This window comes from Kluyveromyces lactis (assembly GCF_000002515.2).
Source record: "Kluyveromyces lactis strain NRRL Y-1140 chromosome C complete sequence".
NCBI lineage: Eukaryota > Fungi > Ascomycota > Saccharomycetes > Saccharomycetales > Saccharomycetaceae > Kluyveromyces > Kluyveromyces lactis.
Genome location: NC_006039.1, coordinates 1255992 through 1277833, shown reverse-complemented (window position 1 = coordinate 1277833; position 21842 = coordinate 1255992). Strand labels below are relative to the sequence as shown.

Here is a 21842-nt window from a genome sequence, read left to right as displayed (position 1 = left end):
TGTTTGAAGTGAACGTCTATCTTTCTTCTCTATCCATATTGTCTCTTGTTGCCATTCTGCCTCGTCTTCCCTTACCTCTGGCTTGTTTCTCTTTGTTTCTTCTATTCAATTCCATCACAACTTCACCGTTTGCTTTATCAACAGAATCTCTGAGTGCAAGAATCGCATCCTTGTCAACATTCTCCTTCGGCAACTTTTTACCCAACACATCTTCAATTCTTAAGATTAGCTCTAGATCATATTGGGAGACCAAAGATATGGATTTACCAGAACGTCCAGCTCTCGCAGTTCTACCAACACGATGTATATAAGATTTAGAGTCAACCGGGATGTCGTAATTTATGACGATATCCACAGACGGAATATCTAAACCTCTTGCAGCAACATCTGTTGCTACTAGAATCGACCTTTTTCCAGCTTTGAATAAATCTAATGCTCCTGTTCTCTGATTTTGATTCAAGTCCCCATGTAATGCCGTCGCACTAAATTCCAATAGATTGCAGAGGTTAGATATTCTCTCAGCGTTTGCCTTAGTTCTAGTAAACACGATGGTTGACTTCCCAATAAATTCATTCAAAAGATATATCAAAAAAGTGTTCTTCAACCCTCCAGGGACCACCATCAAAGTTTGGACTAAAGTGTCCACTGTTTGGTATTTGTTGGATACTGCACATTTAACTGGATTCGTAAGTGATGCTCTTTGAAGTTTATCAATCTTCGAAGTCATTGTTGCAGAGAACAAATATGTAGTTCTACCTTGTGTAGGAATGATATTCAAGATACGGTCTAGCACAGGTCCGAATTCCATGTCTAATAATCTATCAGCTTCATCCATAACAAGGTACTTCAATTTACGTAAATTGAAACCTTTAGTATTTTCCAGATGGTCCATTAATCTACCAGGTGTGGCAATTATGATGTGTGGCTTCCGCATTAAATCACGAGCTTGGTCCATCATACTCATACCACCAACAATACAAGTTGATCTAACACCCATAAGAGATCCTAAAGAATCAAACGTCTCCTTAATCTGTTGCGCTAATTCTCTAGTAGGAGCCAAAATACACGCATAATAAGGTTGTTGATCGTGCCATAGTTGGTTCAAGATAGGAATTGCAAATGCCGCTGTTTTACCGGAACCTGTTTGGGCTAACCCAATGATATCACTACCTTTCAAAGCGGGAGGAATAGCCTTTGATTGGATTGGCGTTGGCTTGTTGTAGTTAAGGTTTTTACAAGCTTCAATAAGCTCAGGCACAAGATCTAGCTCTGTGAACGATTCGAAGATTTCTTCTGATTCTTCTGGTTGTTCATTGGAATTAGAATCTTTACTGTTACTTTGTGCTGAATCTTCGTCGGATGGGGAAGGTTCGTTAGCATGTGCTTGCTGCTGCTTCTCCAATGCCTTTCTCTTGATCTTCTCAGCTAATGAAAGGACCTGATTGTTTTTAACTGCTTGCTTCTTTTCGATTTTAGCCATTGCAATACTTTATAATTTTTTGGTTCTTTAGGCAAATATTATGTACTCTAATCAAAAGCAGCTACTTCAACTATTACAAGATCTTACTTGAAATGACTAAACTAAGCTAACACTATTTCCTCGTGTTGCACTTAATCTCATCTCATCGCATCTTTAAAACTTCACTGTATTCGGTTTTTTTCTTAGGACACTGAAACTGTGGAAAAGAAACGTTCTCTTCAGTATATGAAAATTTTCTACAGATCGCCAATACGATATGGAAAGAAAAAAATAGAGATGAGATGAGATGAGATAGCATTGAATTACAGCTATTCTCAACAACTTTTAATCAGAAAGTCTTTTATTGGTACCTAAAGCAATCGTTAGATACTCATATACAGCAGAAGCTTACGCTGAAGAAACTGTAAATATGGCTAAGAGAAGAACTAAAAACAGAACACATGTGAAGCCATCGCCAGAGGAATTGAAAAAGATTCCTAAGTCGATGGTGATCCGAGTGGGTCAAACATCATTAGCTAGTCATTCTTTGAATCAATTGGTGAAGGACTTCCGTACCATTATGCAGCCACACACTGCTATTAAGCTAAGAGAACGCAAGTCCAACAAGTTGAAGGATTTTGTTGTGATGTGTGGTCCGTTAGGAGTATCTCATTTATTCATCTTTACTCAATCTGAAAAGACTGGTAATGTTTCATTAAAAATTGCTAGGACGCCTCAAGGACCAACCATTACTTTCCAAGTACAAGATTATTCGTTAGGAAAAGATATCAAGAAGTTTTTGAAAAGACCTAAATCTTTGAGTAAAGATGATATTTTGAATCCACCTCTATTAGTGTTGAATGGGTTCCAAATCAAGGGCAATGAAGACGAGGAAAAGGCTAATGTCGAAAAAGTTATTGTTTCCATGTTTCAAAATGTTTTCCCACCTTTGAATCCAGCCAAAATTCAATTGAACTCAATAAACAGAGTATTCATGATCAATAAAGACCAGACTACAGGTGAAATATCGTTAAGACATTATGCGATAGATATAAGAGAGGTGGATCTTTCTAAGAATTTGAAGAAGTTATATAAATCAAAACAGAAGCTAAGCAAAGCCGTGCCGAATTTGCATAGAAAGGACGATATCGCTTCGTTAATACTGGATCACGACGTTGCAGCATACACTTCTGAGTCCGAGATTGAAGAAGATGCCATCGTTAAAGTAATGGACAAAGAGCACAAACACATTAAGCATATACCACACCGTTCAGTAAATAAGGATACCGGTGAAAAACCAGCCAGGCTATCTGCTGATGGTGATGACGACATAGAAATGGATGATGAAGATGAAGAGGAGGACCTTAACGTTAAAGAAGAACAGGAAGAGGAAGAACAGCACTCAACACAACAACCAAAAAAGAAAGCTATCAAGCTAACAGAAATCGGACCAAGATTGACGTTGAAACTGGTTAAAATCGAAGAAGGTATCTGTGCCGGTAAAGTCCTACATCACGAGTATGTTAAAAAGTCTGACTCGGAAATCAAAGCTTTGGAAAAGAGACATGCACAAAAGATGAGACTAAAGGAACAAAGAAAGAAGGAACAGGAAGAAAATATTGCCAAAAAGAAGGCTGCAAAAGAAGCAAAGAAGCAAAGGAAACTGGAGAGAAGAAAGGCCAGAGAAGAGGCTGCGGCTAATGGCGAAGATGGAGAAGAAGCTGAATCAGGGCAAGATAATTCTGATTCTGACTCATCTGATTCGGAAGAGTCAAGTAGCGAGGACAACTATAGTGATGTTCCTGAAGACCTTGATAGCGATCTATACAGCGATATCGACGAAGGAACTGACTAAAAGATCAATTCCCACTGCAGGTTGGAAAAGAAATACAAACGCAAAAATACTGCCGAATGAGTACCATTAGCGCACGTTATAGATAGGTTAGTATAAACAGATAAGCAATAGCCCAAAGAGCATATACTGTTTTAATCTTTAGAATGCATCTATGTAATATAAACATTTTCCGGTCGACCGATTGACCGATAACTGAGAACAGTGGCATTGTGCTATTGATGCTAATATTAAAATTAAAAATAAAGAACTACATAAGTTCTCATATGCAATTTACGTGTGAGAAGAACAAATCTAGATATGTTCTCGCAGTAATTCTAAGAATATCTGACAAAACTCTTCAATTGCCTCATTACAATGAATTCCACCCGTCCTTAATGTATTGAGATAATCCGTGGCAAGTTCACGCTTCATATCCGAAGTCATGGAAGCATCCGATGACCCGCCGACAGTACTGACGTTAAGAATCTTGTAAACTTTATCCAAGTGGAATTTAACTGTATTGTGTCTTAACAACTCACGGATACGGCTGTCAGTCAAAGCGTATTGATATTTATTAAGCGGAGTAGGCACCGACTCGACTGAATCAGTTTGAGATCCAGGAACTGAGACGGTATCATCGGCTTCCTTCACGGTAGTACTGTTAGATTCTGGATCAGTCTTATTACTTTCTACATTATCTGATTCTGACTTCTTTATGTTCTTGTAACAAACTAACGAACAATACCTAACCGATGATTTTGGACATCTATAAAGTGCTTCTTTATCACCACAAACCTCACACTTAACCATGACACAAAGTTAGTTTACCTCACACGGTATAGTATTGTACGTCTCCCAAAGTAGCTTGTTATCCCACAATCTTTTTATTCTTAATCTCATCTCATCTCATCATCACTCATACATTACATTGCATACGTGAAGTTTAAGAGTCTCTTTTAATTTCTTTTCAGCCCAAAGCTACATTTCGTTAAGTATGTGTTTCGCATCTGTTTCTCATATGTGTCGTGTTGCCATCCTGTTTCCCACATGTCTTTCGCCATCCTTTTCGTCTACTAAGCAGTCAGCCAGGCCAGTAAGGAGGAGTGGAGGAGGGTAGTGTGGTAAACTGGCAGGCAAACCAAAAGGACCAAAGAAATTGGAACACTCGGGACATTTTGACTTTCTTTAGGTCAAGTGATAGATAATGACGGACAAGTAACTGCAAGTGGCTTTTATAGTAAGCGAAGGTATATATATATGTGATATTGTATGCAAGTTTGTGCTGTATGCAAATTATGTATTAGGTAGTTATTAGTATTGGATATTAAACGGCTTAAAAAGCACATTAGTAGTATACTGCGTCATGAAATGGACAGTAGTTTTTACCAAGCATGGAGACAGAGTCCTGAGTTGCGGAATTCACCGTAGCTAATTTTTGTACCTTCTTCTTAAACCAACTCTTTATACAGTGATAATGAAACACACATAGGCACTCTAGCCTACCGACTTTTTGTCCTGGAGCCATTTCTTCGAAACATATTGGACACTCTTGAATATTCGTAGCGTTTTTAGGTATTTGGTATACGAGCATTCTGTTCTGGTAAGTTGGACTTCCGATAAGACTATGCTGCTGTTGAGCAAGTTCTGCTTGCCGTATGCATTCGCTTACATGTTCTTGTTGGGCTGCTTCTTCTGATCCGAAAACTTGTAAGTCAAAATTACAAATTGGACATCGATCGTAATCTTCATCAGCAGCATGTATATTCCTGGGACTATTTCTCTCGCTTTCAGTTTCTCGTACATTTTCCACAACGTTTTGGTTCTTCATAAATTCAAAAGGCCTTATGGACGATGATCGGATGGAGTTGATTTCGGAAGTAGATCCCATAGAATTTCCGATTCGTCTTGGTGGTTTCGGTAACTGTATTTCACCCCACGCAGTTCTCAGTAGCTTCATTTGTAATAGATTTTCATAGCAGGAATCACAAGTCCTGTACGGTTCCATTTCATACTCTGCTGGACTTTTCAAAACCACTTTAACCCGGTTTTTATCATACCATGCGAATTTTGAACAACAAGTAGCACAATAAATTCTGCCACAACATCTACAGTGATGACGCCTCACTAGAAAACTAAACTTGATCCCACAACTTAGACACTGCGTCACATTCTCATCCTTTTCCCACTCGCCAAACTCGTTCACAAACTGACTGGAAATATTACCATTCCGCCATCTGTCTCTGTCTCTCCTTGCATTATCCGAAGAACCAGTGACAGTCATCGTTTCACCATCGACGTGCCCTGCCACCAGAGCACCAGTAGTCATGTCAAAAATTCAGCTGATTTTCTATGTAGCAGCCAATAACCTGCTGTGTTCACAGAGTGCTCTACTGTCTTGGACAATTGATTACAGCCACTATTGTGCTTTCATGATCTCATCCTTAAAATGATGTGCTTTCTGTTATAAAACTGATTCTGTTGACAAATTCCTAATGTTAGCAGCATACATTCTGAAAAAAAACCATGAAATCGAGGAAACAATAGGTGAGAAACAATACTTTACCTACAATTAGACAGACAATTGCCTGAAAACAGTACGAGAAGACTAAGTAATATAAGGTATCGTTATCAGATCTTTAAAAGCTAACTATACAGTTGAGTGAATATTATATTCTTTTTCTTCAATTGACAATCCAAGAGTTCACAGAAAGCTATAAGTGTCATTGCGCCCCTTTTGAAATATGGAGAAATTCGGGTTGAGTGGCAAGTTGCCATCTTTTGGAAAGGCCACGCATTCTACAGGGGTACCTGATATGTCTAATGTTAATATGAGTACTAGACAATTGCGTGTCGCTAACTGTCCAAACAACAGTTATGCATTGGCTAATGTGGCAGCTGTCTCACCAAGCGATTTACCAGAGAATATTTACGTTATTATAGACAACTTATTCGTGTTTACCACAAGACACTCTAACGAAACTCAACCTGGTACCATTGGATTTAATGGTAACCAACGTACTTGGGGAGGTTGGTCATTGAATCAAGATGTACAGGTGAAACCGTACGATTTATTCCAACATTCGGGCAAGCATGCGTATCTAGGATCTGTGGATCTGGAAATCAGTTTCAGGTCTAGAGGAAAAGCCGTGGAGACTCCTTTTGATCAAGATGAACTTGCTAAGCAATTTTTAAAGAGTTTTGAATCCCAAATATTCTCACCAACGCAGTACTTGATATTCGAGTTTAAGGGACATATCTTCGATCTAAGAGTAAGATCAACGCAAACTATTGATTTGGGAGATGTAGAAATTGTAGCTCCGGTTTCTACCTCAATTGAAGCTAAGGCAATCTTAATCAAACAAACTCAGATAAACTTTTTCAAAGGAAGAGATGGATTGGTTAATTTGAAATCGTCCAACTCGCTGAGACCAAGATCGGATGCCGTTATTAGACCTGATTTCAAATTTGAAGACTTAGGCGTTGGTGGTTTAGACCGCGAATTTACCAAGATTTTTAGAAGGGCATTCGCTAGCAGAATTTTCCCTCCAGCTGTTATTGAAAAGTTAGGCATCTCCCATGTCAAGGGTCTTCTATTGTTTGGACCCCCAGGTACAGGTAAAACGTTGATTGCCCGTAAAATTGGTACTATGTTAAACGCAAAGGAACCCAAGATCGTGAACGGTCCTGAAATCTTGAGTAAGTACGTTGGATCTTCAGAGGAGAACATCCGGAACCTATTCAAAGACGCGGAAGCTGAATACAAGGCAAAGGGAGAAGAGTCCTCGTTACATATAATCATTTTCGATGAGTTGGATTCTGTTTTCAAACAAAGAGGCTCAAGAGGTGATGGAACTGGCGTCGGTGATAATGTTGTCAACCAATTACTTGCCAAGATGGATGGTGTCGATCAATTGAACAATATCTTAGTTATTGGTATGACCAATCGTAAAGATTTGATTGATAACGCTTTACTACGTCCTGGTAGATTCGAAGTACAAGTTGAAATTCAATTACCGGACGAAGAAGGTAGAGAACAAATCTTCGAAATCCAAACCAAGAAAATGAGAGAAAACAACATGCTCGCACATGATGTTAGCTTGAAAGAACTTGCATCACTCACGAAGAATTTCTCCGGTGCTGAAATTGAGGGTTTGGTGAAGAGTGCTAGTTCTTTTGCAATCAACAAGACTGTAAATATCGGAAAAGGGGCAACCAAACTAAAAACCAAAGACATTGCAAACATGAAGGTGACTAGACAAGATTTCTTGAATGCGTTAGATGAAGTGACTCCTGCGTTTGGTGTTAGTGAAGAAGATTTGAAGACTTGCGTAGAAGGTGGAGTCTTTAGGTTCTCCAACTCCGTAGACGACATTTTGAAAAACGGTGCTAGATACGTCCGTCAAGTGAGAGAGTCAGACAAATCAAGACTAGTATCCTTACTAGTGCATGGTCCTCCAGGTTCAGGAAAAACTGCCTTAGCTGCCGCCATTGCATTGAAGTCTGAGTTCCCATTTGTTAGATTAATTTCCCCTGAAGAAATAGCAGGTATGTCGGAAACGGCCAAGATCGCATACATCGACAATACCTTCAGAGATGCTTACAAATCGCCACTTAACATTCTAGTTATCGATTCGATAGAGACTCTAGTTGACTGGGTTCCAATTGGTCCAAGGTTCTCTAATAATATCCTACAAGTACTCAAGGTCTATTTGAAAAGAAAACCTCCAAATAATCGTCGTTTGCTTATCATCTCTACTACGTCCGCTTACACGGTGCTTAAGCAAATGGATATACTAAGTTGTTTCGACAACGAAATTGCTGTCCCAAACGTATCAAACCTAGATGAACTGAATAACATTATGACAGATTCCGGATTTCTTGACGATGCTGGTAGAGTCGAAGTTATCCGCAAATTATCCCAAGTTACATCTACTCTCAACGTCGGCGTGAAAAAAGTACTCACAAACATTGAAACAGCAAGACACGATGAGGATCCCGTCAATGAACTTGTTGATCTAATGGTGCAATCATCTTGAATTATACTATTCATTTCTAATATGATACATTTATATATATATATATATTATACATATGTGATATGTACTCGCGACATAGCACATAAACTTCAACTTCGTTCTCAATGATATCAACTTTTGATGAAGGTTGAAATTTTTCAGCATGCTTCCGTTGAAGATCAAAGAGAATAAGTGAAAAAAAACTTTTCAGTCTATTTATGTGAAACTTCTTCCTATTGCACCTTGCAAAATAAAGATATATACTTGGATCTAGTCTCTGATTTAGAAAGGGTAGATAACAACCGTTCTCGACCCATCGATTATACTAGCATTTCATCATGGCTCCACCGGCTTTACGTCCTGAGAATGCCATTAGAAGAGCTGACGAATTAGTCTCTGTTGGCGAGCCAATGGCTGCGTTGCAATCTCTATTTGATTTATTATCTTCAAGAAGGTCTCGTTTTGCTGATGCTGCCACTTTGGAACCTATAATCTTCAAGTTCTTGGAACTTGGTGTTGAATTGAGGAAGGGTAAAATGATCAAGGAAGGTTTATACCAATACAAGAAGCATATGCAACACACTCCCGAAGGTTTGATTTCTGTAGGTGCTGTTGCTCGTAAATTCATCGATTTGATCGAAACTAAGATGACCAACATCCAAGCGCAAACTGATGCCAAAGAAGAATCCAACAAGGACCAAGCCGAAGAGGATCTAGAGGGTGGTGTCACCCCAGAAAATTTGTTGGTTTCTGTTTACGAACAAGAACAAACTGTTGGTGGATTCAACAATGATGATGTTTCAGCTTGGTTGAGATTTACCTGGGAATCTTACCGTACCACTCTAGATTTCTTGAGAAATAATTCTCAATTGGAAATCACGTATGCGGGTGTTGTTAACAGAACCATGCAATTCTGTTACAAATATAACCGTAAGAATGAATTCAAGCGTTTAGCTGAAATGTTACGTCAACATTTGGATGCCGCAAACTACCAACAACAGAGATATGGTCACCACACTGTCGATTTATCAGATCCTGACACTTTGCAACGTTATTCTGACCAACGTTTCCAACAAGTTAACGTTTCTGTTAAATTGGAATTATGGCATGAAGCTTTCAGATCCATTGAAGATGTTCATCATTTGATGCGTCTCTCGAAGCGTGCTCCAAAGCCCTCTGTGTTGGCCAACTACTACGAAAATTTGGCCAAGATCTTCTTTGTCTCTGGTAACTATTTATTGCACGCTGCTGCATGGGAAAAATTCTACAATTTGTACTTGAAGAATCCAAATGCTTCCGAAGAAGACTTTAAGTTCTATTCATCTCAATTTGTCTTGTCCGCTTTGGCAATTCAATTGGATGACTTACCAATTGCTGGTTTCGATCCTCAAATTCGTCTATGTGACTTACTAGACCTTGAAAGTAAACCAAAGAGAAAGGATTTGATTACTGCTGCTGGTGAACAACAAGTCGTAGAGAAAGCTGACGCTGATATTTTGAAATTCTTCAATATATTGGAAACTAATTTCGATGTGAAGTCTGCTAAGTCTCAATTGTCTGCACTTTTGCCAAACTTGGTTGAAAAGCCATATTTCGCCCAATACGTGGCTCCATTGAGAAACCTATTCATCAGAAGATCCATCATTGAAGTCTCAAAGGCTCAAACATCTATTCACTTAGTTGAATTGCATGAAATGTTGTCACTGCCAGCTCCTTTCGAATTATCTGTTTTTGAACTAGAAAAATACTTAATCCAAGCTGCTATGGATGATTATGTTAGTATTTCCATTGACCATGAAACTGATACCGTTTCATTTGCCCAAGATCCATTTGACGCTTGGCAAGCATCTCTTGTTGAAGTTCCCGAATCTAGCACTTCTGATGAAGCAAAGAACTCTGAATCCGAAGAGGAAACCTCCCAAGAAACGCATGCTGATGAGGAACAGAATGAACAAGTCTTCACTCGTAACTCAGAAGTCCGTTCTAAGTTGACTGATCTATCCAAGATCTTAAAGGCCAACGAAGAATACGAAAATGGTTCTTACTATTACAGAGTCAAACTTGTGCGTGAAGAATTGATCAGAAGAAAGGAAGAAGTTATCAAGTTAGAAAAGGAAGCTGCTGAAATTAGAGCTAAGAGTAACGCTGAACGCAAGAAGAGAAGCGAAGAAGAAAACAAGATTCTTGCCAAGAAGGCTCTAGAAGAAAGGCAAAGACGTATGGCTGAGGAAAAGGCTGCTGTTGAATCTTCTATGGAGAAAGAAGCGGAACGTCGTGCTGAAGAAATGATGGAACGTGAGAGAGAAGCGATCCATGAACAAGAAATGAAGAAGTTGATTGCTGAAACTAATGCCAATGGTGTCATTCATATTGATCCAAAGGAAGCCAAGAACCTAACAAGTGATAAGATCAACCAAATGGTCATTGAACAAGTAGCCAAGAACAAGAAGGATTTGACTGAACGTATGACCTATGCCTTCAAGAAGTTAGATCACCTGGAAAGAGCCTATAGACAAATGGAATTGCCATTGTTAGAAAAGGACGCTGAAGAGCAAAAAAAGAGGGATAGAGAGAATTACGACAATTTCAAGAAGAAGTTAATTGAGACTTCCAAGGCCGACTATGAAAAGAAATTGGCTCTACATCAACGTTTGAACAAAATCTACAGTACTTTCAACCAATACAAGTCATCTGTTATCGCTGAAAAGAAGGAAGAGTTAGAAAAACAACGCGCCTTGAAGGAAGCTCAATTAGAAGAAGCTAAGAAGCAAAGAATTGAACAAGTCCGTAAGGAACGTTATGAAGCTAAAGTTGCTGAAATACAAGCTGCAATTGAAGCTGAAGCTGCTGAAAAGGAGGCTTTGGCTAAGGAGGAAGAACTTGCCAAGAGACGTGCCGAACGTGAAAGAATCAACAAGGAAAGAGACGAAATTGCTAGAAAGCAAAGAGAAATCGAAGAACTTCTTGAAAAGAAGAACGGTAGCTCTAGATCTAGCCCTGTTCCTTCTACTCCAACCCCAGCACCAGCACCAGCACAAACTGCTCCGGTATCCAATAAACCAATGTCTATGGCTGAAAAGTTGAGACTGAAGAGAATGAATGCTGGAAGAGGTTAATATCTTGCATATCTCATTCAGATGACAAATATATATTAATTAACACCTTTCATAAACATAAACATATCCAACTAAAGATATACTCCTAGAAAAGTGGTTCATTTCCTATTCTCAGAATGGATCCTCCTTAAGACAACATTTAATTGTAGTATGTCGTGTTCGTTCATTCTTGTCTTGTCGTGTTGATGTTTTGAAATCTGAAAAATTTCGAATTTTCTTTGCCAGTGTAAACATATGGAAATTCAACGTGAAATATTATTTCCAATTCATCCATCATGTGATAAGCCACACTACAAATCAATATTGAAGTAACTATTGAGCAAGTATCCACATCACTGAAAAGTGCATCATTTAGTAATACATCGGATAAAAGCAACTAAGCAACATTAACTGCATAGTATTTGTTGATCATTTTGTGGTTTGAAGTGCCTTTCATTTGCTCTTGACACTTTTCCAGATATAAATTTAGAACGCCATGTCAACCTTTTTCGATGAAATGAAGATGTCTTTCGAGACAGTTCCTGTGGATCGGGATAACAAGATTTCAACGTCCGAGTTTTTGGAAGCATCAGAATCCCTTGTCAAATTGTTCGATCTTTTGGGAAATGCTGCTTTTGTCGTTGTTCAAAACGATTTAAACGGGAACATTGCCAAGCTTCGCAAAAGACTGTTGGCCACTCCCGACAAATCTGCTACGTTACAAGATCTAGTTACTAATGAAAGAGCAGAGGGTAAGAAAACAGCCAGTGAAGGTTTATTATGGTTAACCAGAGGCTTGCAGTTCACGGCCCAGGCCATGAAAGAAACGATTGAGAACCCCACTACGGAAATGACTGATACCTTTATTGCTGCTTATAAAAAAACTTTAAGTCAATATCACGGTATGCTAGTGAAACCTATATTCAAATTGGCCATGAAGGCATGTCCATACAGAAAAGATTTCTTTGCCAAGCTTGGTGCTGATCAAGAGAAAGTCAATACTCAGCTTAAGGCCTGGTTGGCTGCTTTGGAAAATATTGTTTCTATTTTGTTAGAATTCTTAGCCAAAACATGCAAGGATTTGTGAAGCAGCAATCATTTCCTTAGCATTGCGCTCAAGATAAAATGATCCATACCCATAGTACATTTAAAAGTCTAATATTATTATATATAAAGTAGATAATATTAAAAGGACACTTTACAGATCCACTTAATGGAAAGGGTTCCATAGCATATGTAACCGAGAATTACTTCTTGCAAGCATTTCAAAAGATGGATACTAGCTATTGGAGGTTATGACAGGTAGATGAAATAGTGTATCTGTTATTAAAACTTGAAACTTGACCTTATGATCCGTTTCCTGTACTTCCGATGGATGGACATAAAGAAGGATTAATAGAAAACAGTATACCACGAAAGAAATTGAACAAAAAAATACCGTATATTGAAATTTAGAAAGCATAAAGTTAGAGCAATGTAGCAGTGCTGTCCATGTAGAAATTTATTATTTTTTAATTGGTCTTTTCATATTATTTTGAAAGTTATAGTAATGATGCTAAATTCATCCAACAATGTGTTGTCTGATTATGGCTATTTTCATATGGAGATTGAGTATTCGATAATATGATGTATCATCATGTAACAATAAAAATGAGTGAGATACTCTGGTTTAACCCACGAATTAACATGTCAATCACCACAACATCCGAGGAGAGAAATGGTTAAACACAGTTAGCAACGTATTTTGTGCATATTTGAAGATTTACTTCAGAATGAGACAAATGACTGAGTCTTATTGTCTGCGGAAACCACACATATCTTATCATGATTGAAGTGAAAAAATAGACTTGGCATGAAGGAAAACACAAGCCAGTCATTATTAGAGAGGGATTATAATCTTACAATGTTTTTCTTTTTAAAATGTAAAGGGACGGTTTGACATGACCAGACCTTATTATATAACTACATGCTGATGAGAATGAGAATTTGTTTTGATTTTTTTTTATTATTATTCAATCATCAAAACTGCAATTATAATAAGGCATAAGCGATGGCAGCAACGGCACCCATGACAGAGGAGCCTGGGGCATTGAAGTGAGCAGCAGCACCAGAAGACTTGGAAGAACTGGTGGTGGAAGAACCTGCGCTTCCAGAGTCGGATGTAGCAGTGCTATCATCATCATCGGAGGTACCGGTAGCAGTCAATTTGACGGAGGTAGAAGTTTGACCATCCTTACAGACGAAAGAGTCACCTTGGATACCACCCTTTTGTTGCAACTTGTTCAAAGCATCGCAAGAGAAGTTGCTTGCAGTAGATTCGATATCAGCACCACCCTTAACAGACTTCAAACTTGGGAATTCCAAATCACCGAACTTACCGGTAACGACCAAAGCACCACCAATAGTAGACAATTCAGAGAAGGTGTCAATGGTAGCCAACTTTGAGTTGTTAGCGATAACGAAACCACCACCAACAGAGGTTAAGTTAGAGAAGTCCAACTCGGTCAATTCTTCGTTGGAGACAATGGACAAAGAACCACCAATCTTTTCCAAGGTGGACAAGTCAATAGATGGCAAGGAGTTGTTAATGAAACCTAGGGAAGCGTTAACGTTACTCAACTTAGCGAAAGAAGCACTGGAAACATCTCTCAAAGTGATGTTGTTAGCCCATTCTAATTCGTCGAAAGAGATTTCAGCAGATTGTCCGTTGAAAGTAATTTCCAAAGCAGTCTTCACGTGCTTCAACTTAGAGTCAATGGAAGCTAAACCTTTGTTGTTGTTGACATTGAAGACTTCAATTTCGTCTAAATCTTCGAAACCAGCGATAGATTCCAAAGCAGTGTCAGCAATGGTAATTTGCTTAGCAGAAGTCAACTTAGTGATAATATTGGAAACAGCTGGTAAAGTAACGAAACTGATGGTGTCAACCTCTTCCAAAGAACCGAAAGAAGCGGTGTCCAATACAGTCAATTGATTCAAAGTCAAAGTTTCAGAGATCTTCTTCAAAGAGTCAGCGGAGAAAGAAGTCATTTGAGTGGCATTCTTAATTGTCAAAGAACCGTCAATTTCTTCGACACCAGCCAAGGCAGCGGAAGCTAGGTCACCGGTCAAGACCAAGTCACCGACAATGGTAGAACAACCAGAGTAGCTGTCCAAATCAGCTTGAGAGGAAGCAGTGGCATCTGACTTGATAGAACAAGAAGATGGAACACTTTGAGTAGAGTTGGCTATTGATAAAAAAAGAAATGTCTGTTAGTATTATTATATTCCGATTCAGGAAGCAGATATGGTGAAAGGTACACAAAGCACGCCTCTTGAACGTTTTCATCTTTCTCTTTGCTGTCTCACAATTCACATAATGATAACTCCACGTGACTAAAAATGCTGGCTTTTTTGTTTTATTTTCGGAAATAATACGACAATGCTTCGCCCACTATGAAAGCCCAAACATCACATACAAAATAGGGTCAAACGACTGCTGTTTTTTTTTAGGAATATCGGGTGGTATGTTCCGTGAAGATATTCAAGTAAGCATGAGAGAAAGAAAATTAAGAAAAATCCATTCGAAGACTAGGTTATGGTTATTTGATCAAACAAAAATGAGATGTAACCAAGCATGGGAGTCATCTATGCCTGGAGAAGTTTCGCAATTCTATTCATACGTGACAGATCATAAGATATCTAACGTAAAAAGAAGTAAAATCTACCGGGATCAAGGTTAGATTTTCATGTAATCACGATTCTTCAGCTCAGAAATAGACAGATAAAGGACTCACATGCAAATTGAAAATTCGAAGACATATCTCATAGTGCATATGTCAAAGTTTTCCCTAGGAGATTCGGTGTGCTCTTTTTCCATAGTAAAATAAAAGTTAGTAATACATACCAGCTGAAACAGAAGCGGCCAAAACGGCAGCAAGAGTTAGACGGTTCTTGTATTGCATTATTGTATAGCGAGAGGAAAGGGGATACGCTGAGGGAAGTAAATCAACTGAATAGTCCAAAACTAAGTAGATGAAACAGTCAAATGAACAAAGGGGAGGAAAGATTAGTTACAAGTGAAAGGAGAGAGATATATATTTCAAGATCTTTTTTTTTATTTCATGTCTGTAACAGTGTGAGAGAAAAAAAAAGTGATTTCAAAAAGAATCTTCGAAACAATAATACAAATTTTCTTTTTGGAAATTTCTTGAGATTTCTTCCTATGGAAAAAATATTCTTTGAGTGAAATAGGAATACGGTAGCTAGATAGAGAGGTAGGAAACCGCTATTTCAACCTGTACAAGTTTAGTTAGAATTTTTCAAAGGTCTCGCTGTCAGTAGCGATTATGGATTGGATCGCCTAGGTAATTCTACTATGTGCATCCCAGTGGGGAGTAGCAAAAATAAGTTATATGTTATTGTCAGTTACTTGGTGGAGTGACTAGTGCGGAGATAAGCTTGACTGTTGAAAGCTCAGCCAAAATGCATTAAATAGGTAAATAATAACACTGGAAGAAGTAATTAATTAGACTATTTCAATTCAATTCAAAAACAAAAACAAAAGCTTAAATAATGAAGCATGCTAGTGTTTGCAATGTTCTACCTTGAAGAGAGTCACGGCCGGTAGTTTAAGTGAGATGTTTTCGGCTTTTTTTCTTTGTAGGTCTAATTTTACTTTAAAGGACAAAGGTGGGACGAAAACCGTCTTCAGATCATGACTCTCGATTTCACCTTACAGTGTTTGGTAAACATTGGCGGTGGCAGTGCCATATGTTAAACGCGTGTGTCTGTTTTCTTTTTCTCGTGCACCTTTTAATGGTAGCCTAAAACTTTGATAATAGCGATAATCTCGCCCGTGGTCTAATGCCTACTCCATAACTGTTTCGGCATTTACGTTTGCTTTAGCAGGTATCATGACAGTTATAGTAGAAAACCGGTTCAAGATTGCTACGTTAGAACAACAGCTCATGTACCTCTCTCTTTCTCCGATCCTGTTCTATTTTTAGTTTTTTTTTTTTCACTAGATTTTGTCAATTCGTGTTACGGATTTTGGAAATTTCCTGTTTAGTAAGAATAGTAAATAAACAGAAAGAAAAGAGTTTAAGAGCCACAACAACTCGGAGACAGGGACAAAACTATTTTAAAGATCCGTCCATGCCTTTAATTCATTCAATATCCATTGGTAACTGAATGTACCTGATCTGCTGCTCATCGTGATGTTCTGTTTTATTTCTGCCTTTATATTTCTCCTTTCTTTTTGATGCAATGCTTATTTCTGAAGAGCACTATATTCGGCTATTTTGAAACATCGAACGTTTTCATATAACACATCTCATATTTCTTGAGGAAGCTTTTTGGAACTTTGGTTATAAAATGATACGATTTTCTTAATTATTGCTCCTTCTTCATTTTCATATAAATGTATATATATAAAATCTTTTTTGTTCGTGCTTTTTAATTATTTGTAATAACAATCAGTATTAATTCATTTACTTAAGTTTACTAAATTTTCCTTGCTAGAATTAGAGTGTTGTACAATCTGAAATTAAACACCATCATCACATCACAACAGAGGGAAAAGGAAAGCATAAGTAACAAAAAATTGAGAAATTAGAAGAACTAAGACTGAGTGGTTGTAGTGTGTAATATAGTAACAACAGTAAGGGATGTGTAAAATGTATAATTAAAACTGGGGAAGAAAAGAAAGAAAAACACCTAATGAGAATTCTAACAAAAAATTGGCGAAGTGGAAAAACCAAGACGGGGCAACCTTCAACCTCGAATGTGTCACGAAGTATGTTCTCCCTTCTCTTCTTCTTCTTCTTCTAAACCCTTTCAAGAAAGAACCAAACCAAAACCGTTTTTTTATTAGATCCTGTGACTATCAGTTAGCGATAGTCGAGCAATAGTATTATAATTAAGAATAAGTGTAGTAGTAGTAGTATAATCACGGGGGACAATAATAAAATAGGTAAAAAAACAAACTTTAAGTGATAATAAAGTAAAAAAAAAATAATCTTTGTAATAACGACAGATGTGTCCTTCTTTATCCAAGTACCGTCATTTTTAAAATTTCTGTCGGAATCACAGTTGTTTCCGTCACAGGAACGTTAACATAGTGAAAATCAGAAAGTCGATCCTTGTATGAGGAAATCGTATGAATGATGCCATAACGCACATCAAACGAAGAAATTCTACCATGGACAGATTTTTCAAAAATTCGAAAACTTCTTCTGCAGAAAGAAAACCTTTCCATCTTCCGGATAACTTAAAAAATATTATTCGAGAATAGTTTCTTAAGTGTTGTTATAATAATTTTGGTCTTGGCTTTAGACGTCACAATAACAATATGCAACGAAAAAAAAACACAAAAAAAAACCTCATTAAAGTCACAGAAGAAGGGTAGAGAAACTGAGAGTTTGATGAAAACAAGCAGTCTCTCGCCCCATCGTCTGTGTGGGAAGAAAAAATAGAAAAATTAACACGAACTGAAAACCTTGTCAAATGACGCACTCTAAAGACAGAAAGTACTTGTAAAGTTGTTGGACAAATATTATACCATCATTTCAAAGAAAGATATGTCTCAAAGATGCAAAGTTTATTTATTAGAGTGTTGAAAAAAAATAGGGACTAATAAATAGGTTTCAATAGAAAACCTAAACTTACATCAAAAAGGCGATCGCACCAGCGACAGCAGCACCAGCCAAAGAAGAACCGAAGGCATTCATACCGATACCAACAGCAGCGTTGTCAGTGGTGTCGTTACCAGCAGCGGAGTCATTGGCAGTTGTAGTTTGAGCAGAGGCAACAGAGACCAAAGCAGCAGAAACCAAAGCGAAAGTTGTAGAGAATTTCATCGTTGAACTAGTGAGTTTTATTTTAACTTGAGAACTTAGGTCGTATTAGTATGAATATTACCGTACTGTTACTAGGTAGTTGAGACGAAATAAAATAGAAAAGCTAAATATTCTAAAATATACCGAGACTAATGATGAGATGTACACAAAAGAGTCAATAAATAGTGAATGTTAAATGTCAGGACTCCTTGAAGGTTAATCCCCCACCTTATATACTCTCTTCTGATGTCTTTTTGTATGTACGGCATTTGCCTAAGCTGTACACAAAAGAGCAAAAAAAAAAAAAACGTATAAGATACTGATAGTACCTTAAAATACTCTCCCCTAAAAATCGCCGTTGACGCTGTTTACATTGGAAGCAAGGCAAGGGAGTAACTAAGTCATGATCGACATAACTTCTAATAATAATTCTACAAGTGCGAAAGGCATCAAGGTAATTACATAGTCTTAGTCACAAGCTGAATGACGAAAGCTAGAGCCAGCCCTGGGCTATTCGCTCGGATTGACTTCGTCTTCATTTAATCCTAGCAAGAAAGAAAGAAATTTTAATCCAACATTGTAAATGTGCTTAATGTATTGTTCCAACAGAGGACAACCCCACTATATTCAAGTAGAAATGGCATTTGTGTTCCATGGAAAATTCAAGAAACGGGGTCCGACAGCGTTAAAATTTTTAATCACATCACTAATATTGTAACCCTAGCCCCACAACCTTATCGGACCAGAGTCAACTCTCGGCACCAAACCTTGATGACATGTTGAAGCAAACTGCCAAAAAGAAATCAAAGTGAATGATGAATGCGACAAAAGAGAAGTCAGTACAATGTTGCGTGTCTATCTACGGACATTTAGTTTTGCTATTCTATATTTTTCTTTTCCAGTTGGTTTTCGATGCTTTTTGTGCTTCTTTTTGGAAAGAGAGGCTTTGATTACTTAATTTTAGCTGCAGCAAAAGTTTAGAAAATATTACATCAGCCTTAGAGCTCTAGACAGTCTAAAGGCGTTTTGTGAAGAACGGGGAACATGTTATAAGATGAATGGTGGTCTAGACGCATCTGAACGTCAACACATAGATGCACCTTCATCTATAGAAATGTATTATGGAGAAATTTATTTTTTAGCATCAGTATGCATTTTTGGAAATAACTATTCCTAATTTAGAAGCGTAATTAATGCATTTTTAACAGGGATATTATGTATAGAAGGCAGGTTTGCAAAATATTTGAAATGGTAAACAATGATGAATAATGGCATCGAGCAATACTATCTTTATTTGCAATCCGCAACGTAATACTCGATAAACTGTTACCTGGACCAAAGTTCAGATAATGCACTATCCAATTTTTGCTATTAATTGGGAACGACTTGTATGCAATGAACTAACTAAAAATTGAAATCAATCTAAAAGAACCCAAAGAGGTTTTGAAGTAAAGAAATGCAGAAAGCATAACATCAGTTGATCAAATGATTTGCAAGTATGGTTACCACTAAGTTTAACTATGCATGGAACACCTCTCTACCTACGTGTTTTTTTTTTTTTTTGAAAGAAAAAAGACATAATGTATGACGCCTTTCATACTTTTTTACCAGTTTACTATCATGACAATTTAAAATTACATACAGTTTCGGTATAGCATACATATGATTAAAAGGGCAGACTAAACATCTGATACGGTGGTGACAGACAGGGTCAGATTAACAAGTACCTCTGTAATTTTTCTTGATGTGCTGCTCTTTTTCTTTTTGTGAGTCGGTAAGTTCATGTTCCAACTCACTGACGTCAGCATTAGACAGAGTGCTTAATACTTTGAAAACCGCATGATTATCATTTTCGGTACGTATATTCAAGTATTCATACGACTTCAGCAATTTTTGGACAACCTCGAATACGTCTTGCACCAATAGCAATGCCATATCCAACTTCATTTCAATTCTGAAGACCACTCTTAATACTTCTTTTTTGTCGCTACCATCAGTAGACTCAGGTAATGGATAATTAGGAATGATCCATCCTTTTTGTCTTAACAACGTCGAAATGATTGATTGGGGTATCTCTGGGTGTTCAGATTTGAATTTTTCAGACAATTTGAAAGCACATAAGGGGATACCTGGTTTGTAGTCGTGTGGATTCTTCCAGTAATCGTCCAAGGATTCTGCAATGGAGCTGTTGTCTAAATTTTCATGTAAACAACTGACAACTTCAAAAACATCTCTCATGTCAGGGTCTTGTAACAACTTCCATGCAAACGCACGCGCAACAAAGATCGACTGATTGAACTTTTCGTAATATCCTTGTTGACCTAATGTCAATAAGTTATAATATTGATGAATAACTTGGAAACCGGGTCTGGAGAAGTTCAAGTTGAATGTTTCTTCGATACCACCTAGGTACTTCAATTTGAATCTGAGCTCAGGTAGTAAGTACTCATCGTTTTTCCAAACAATCCATCCTAAACCAGGGGTAGTCAATCCAAATTTATGACCAGAAGTGTTAATGGATACAACCCTTGGATGGTTAAAACCCCAACGACCTAGCCCATACGACTCCATTTGAGCTTCTGTGAAAGCAAAGGGAACAATAAAGCCACCCGAGGCACCATCCACGTGAATTGGGATATCCTTGTTGCTCCAATCTGGGTGTTGAGCTTCAATATGTTCAAGAACTTCTGCAACTTGTTCAATATTTTCCAAGTGTCCAGTGTATGTGGTACCCAAGATTACAAAGATACCAATGGTGTTTTCATTAACATAATCCCAGAGTTTGTTAGGATTCAAATGATAGCCATGTTCGGTGTCGACTGGTACTAGCCTACATTCAACATCAAAGTAACGAGCGAATTTTTCCAATGCGACTTGACATGCACTTGACATAATAATGTTAGGTTTTTCAGTGGACTTATTGGCAGCCCTCATTTTCTTTTCCCATTGTCTCTTCATAGCAAGACCACCTAACATAATAGCTTCACTGGAACCAGTGGTGGCACAACCCAATGGAGTGTCTCGATCAGTATCTGATTGCCAGAGCTTTGCCAACATTGAGATACATCTTTCATTCATATGGATTAATTGAGGATACTCATCGTTGTCTGCTAGATTTTTATTCAAGTTCTCATCGATTAATTTCTGAGCAAACTGGTCAGTGAAAGTGTTCACGAAACTTGCCAAGTTTAAGACTGGATTACCATCTAGTTTCAACTCGTTCTTCACCAAGTTATAAACATGTTCGCTATGTAACCCTTTCTTTGGAACAGCGAATTTATCAATCCTGGTATCTTTAACGCTTTCCAGTTTGGAACCATCTGGCAATAGGCCGAACCCATCAGGGTTACCTTCCATTCCAGATGTACTGTGATGAAAGAATCTCTTGGATTCTTCGATATCCTTTTCCTTGTGCAACATCCTGATAGTCTTGACGGATCCAAATTTAATATATTCTAACTGTATAAGAGTACCTCGGAGTCCGAACCCTTATGAGATATTAACTACGGTGTTATGAAATCCATTCAATTGTCAACCATAAAATTTGAATTAACGAGAATTAGTTATAAGTGTCAGCAAACCACTATCCATCGATATTCACCACTCTTTATATAGCAGTTC

General features: G+C 37.8%; 9 protein-coding genes across 9 annotated transcripts; 4 read left to right on the top strand and 5 right to left on the bottom strand.

Annotated features, from left to right (window-relative positions):
* Window positions 1-16: 16 nt before the first annotated feature.
* Window positions 17-1480, bottom strand: RRP3 (RNA-dependent ATPase RRP3; the record flags this gene model as incomplete). The annotated part of the gene is made up of 1 exon (XM_452854.1): window positions 17-1480. The coding sequence occupies one exon, from the start codon at window positions 1478-1480 to the stop codon at window positions 17-19; it is 1464 nt and encodes a 487-aa protein (XP_452854.1).
* A 409-nt stretch (window positions 1481-1889) lies between these two features.
* Window positions 1890-3314, top strand: KLLA0_C14586g (Brix domain-containing protein; the record flags this gene model as incomplete). The annotated part of the gene is made up of 1 exon (XM_452853.1): window positions 1890-3314. The coding sequence occupies one exon, from the start codon at window positions 1890-1892 to the stop codon at window positions 3312-3314; it is 1425 nt and encodes a 474-aa protein (XP_452853.1).
* Window positions 3315-3605: 291 nt separating this feature from the next.
* HIT1 (Hit1p) lies at window positions 3606-4103 on the bottom strand (the record flags this gene model as incomplete). The annotated part of the gene is made up of 1 exon (XM_452852.1): window positions 3606-4103. One exon carries the CDS (start codon window positions 4101-4103, stop codon window positions 3606-3608), a length of 498 nt encoding a protein of 165 aa, XP_452852.1.
* A 535-nt stretch (window positions 4104-4638) lies between these two features.
* PIB1 (phosphatidylinositol-3-phosphate-binding ubiquitin-protein ligase) lies at window positions 4639-5619 on the bottom strand (the record flags this gene model as incomplete). Its single annotated transcript, XM_452851.1, has 1 exon — window positions 4639-5619. The coding sequence occupies one exon, from the start codon at window positions 5617-5619 to the stop codon at window positions 4639-4641; it is 981 nt and encodes a 326-aa protein (XP_452851.1).
* A 415-nt stretch (window positions 5620-6034) lies between these two features.
* On the top strand, window positions 6035-8329 carry SEC18 (AAA family ATPase SEC18; the record flags this gene model as incomplete). Its single annotated transcript, XM_452850.1, has 1 exon — window positions 6035-8329. The coding sequence occupies one exon, from the start codon at window positions 6035-6037 to the stop codon at window positions 8327-8329; it is 2295 nt and encodes a 764-aa protein (XP_452850.1).
* Window positions 8330-8646: 317 nt separating this feature from the next.
* RPG1 (translation initiation factor eIF3 core subunit a) lies at window positions 8647-11424 on the top strand (the record flags this gene model as incomplete). The annotated part of the gene is made up of 1 exon (XM_452849.1): window positions 8647-11424. The coding sequence occupies one exon, from the start codon at window positions 8647-8649 to the stop codon at window positions 11422-11424; it is 2778 nt and encodes a 925-aa protein (XP_452849.1).
* Window positions 11425-11899: 475 nt separating this feature from the next.
* On the top strand, window positions 11900-12490 carry KLLA0_C14476g (GLTP domain-containing protein; the record flags this gene model as incomplete). Its single annotated transcript, XM_452848.1, has 1 exon — window positions 11900-12490. One exon carries the CDS (start codon window positions 11900-11902, stop codon window positions 12488-12490), a length of 591 nt encoding a protein of 196 aa, XP_452848.1.
* Window positions 12491-13434: 944 nt separating this feature from the next.
* On the bottom strand, window positions 13435-15347 carry ECM33 (Ecm33p; the record flags this gene model as incomplete). The annotated part of the gene is made up of 2 exons (XM_452847.1): window positions 13435-14630; window positions 15290-15347. The coding sequence occupies 2 exons, from the start codon at window positions 15345-15347 to the stop codon at window positions 13435-13437; spliced, it is 1254 nt and encodes a 417-aa protein (XP_452847.1).
* A 4590-nt stretch (window positions 15348-19937) lies between these two features.
* Window positions 19938-21641, bottom strand: GAD1 (glutamate decarboxylase GAD1; the record flags this gene model as incomplete). The annotated part of the gene is made up of 1 exon (XM_452846.1): window positions 19938-21641. The coding sequence occupies one exon, from the start codon at window positions 21639-21641 to the stop codon at window positions 19938-19940; it is 1704 nt and encodes a 567-aa protein (XP_452846.1).
* Between the last annotated feature and the right edge of the window lie 201 nt (window positions 21642-21842).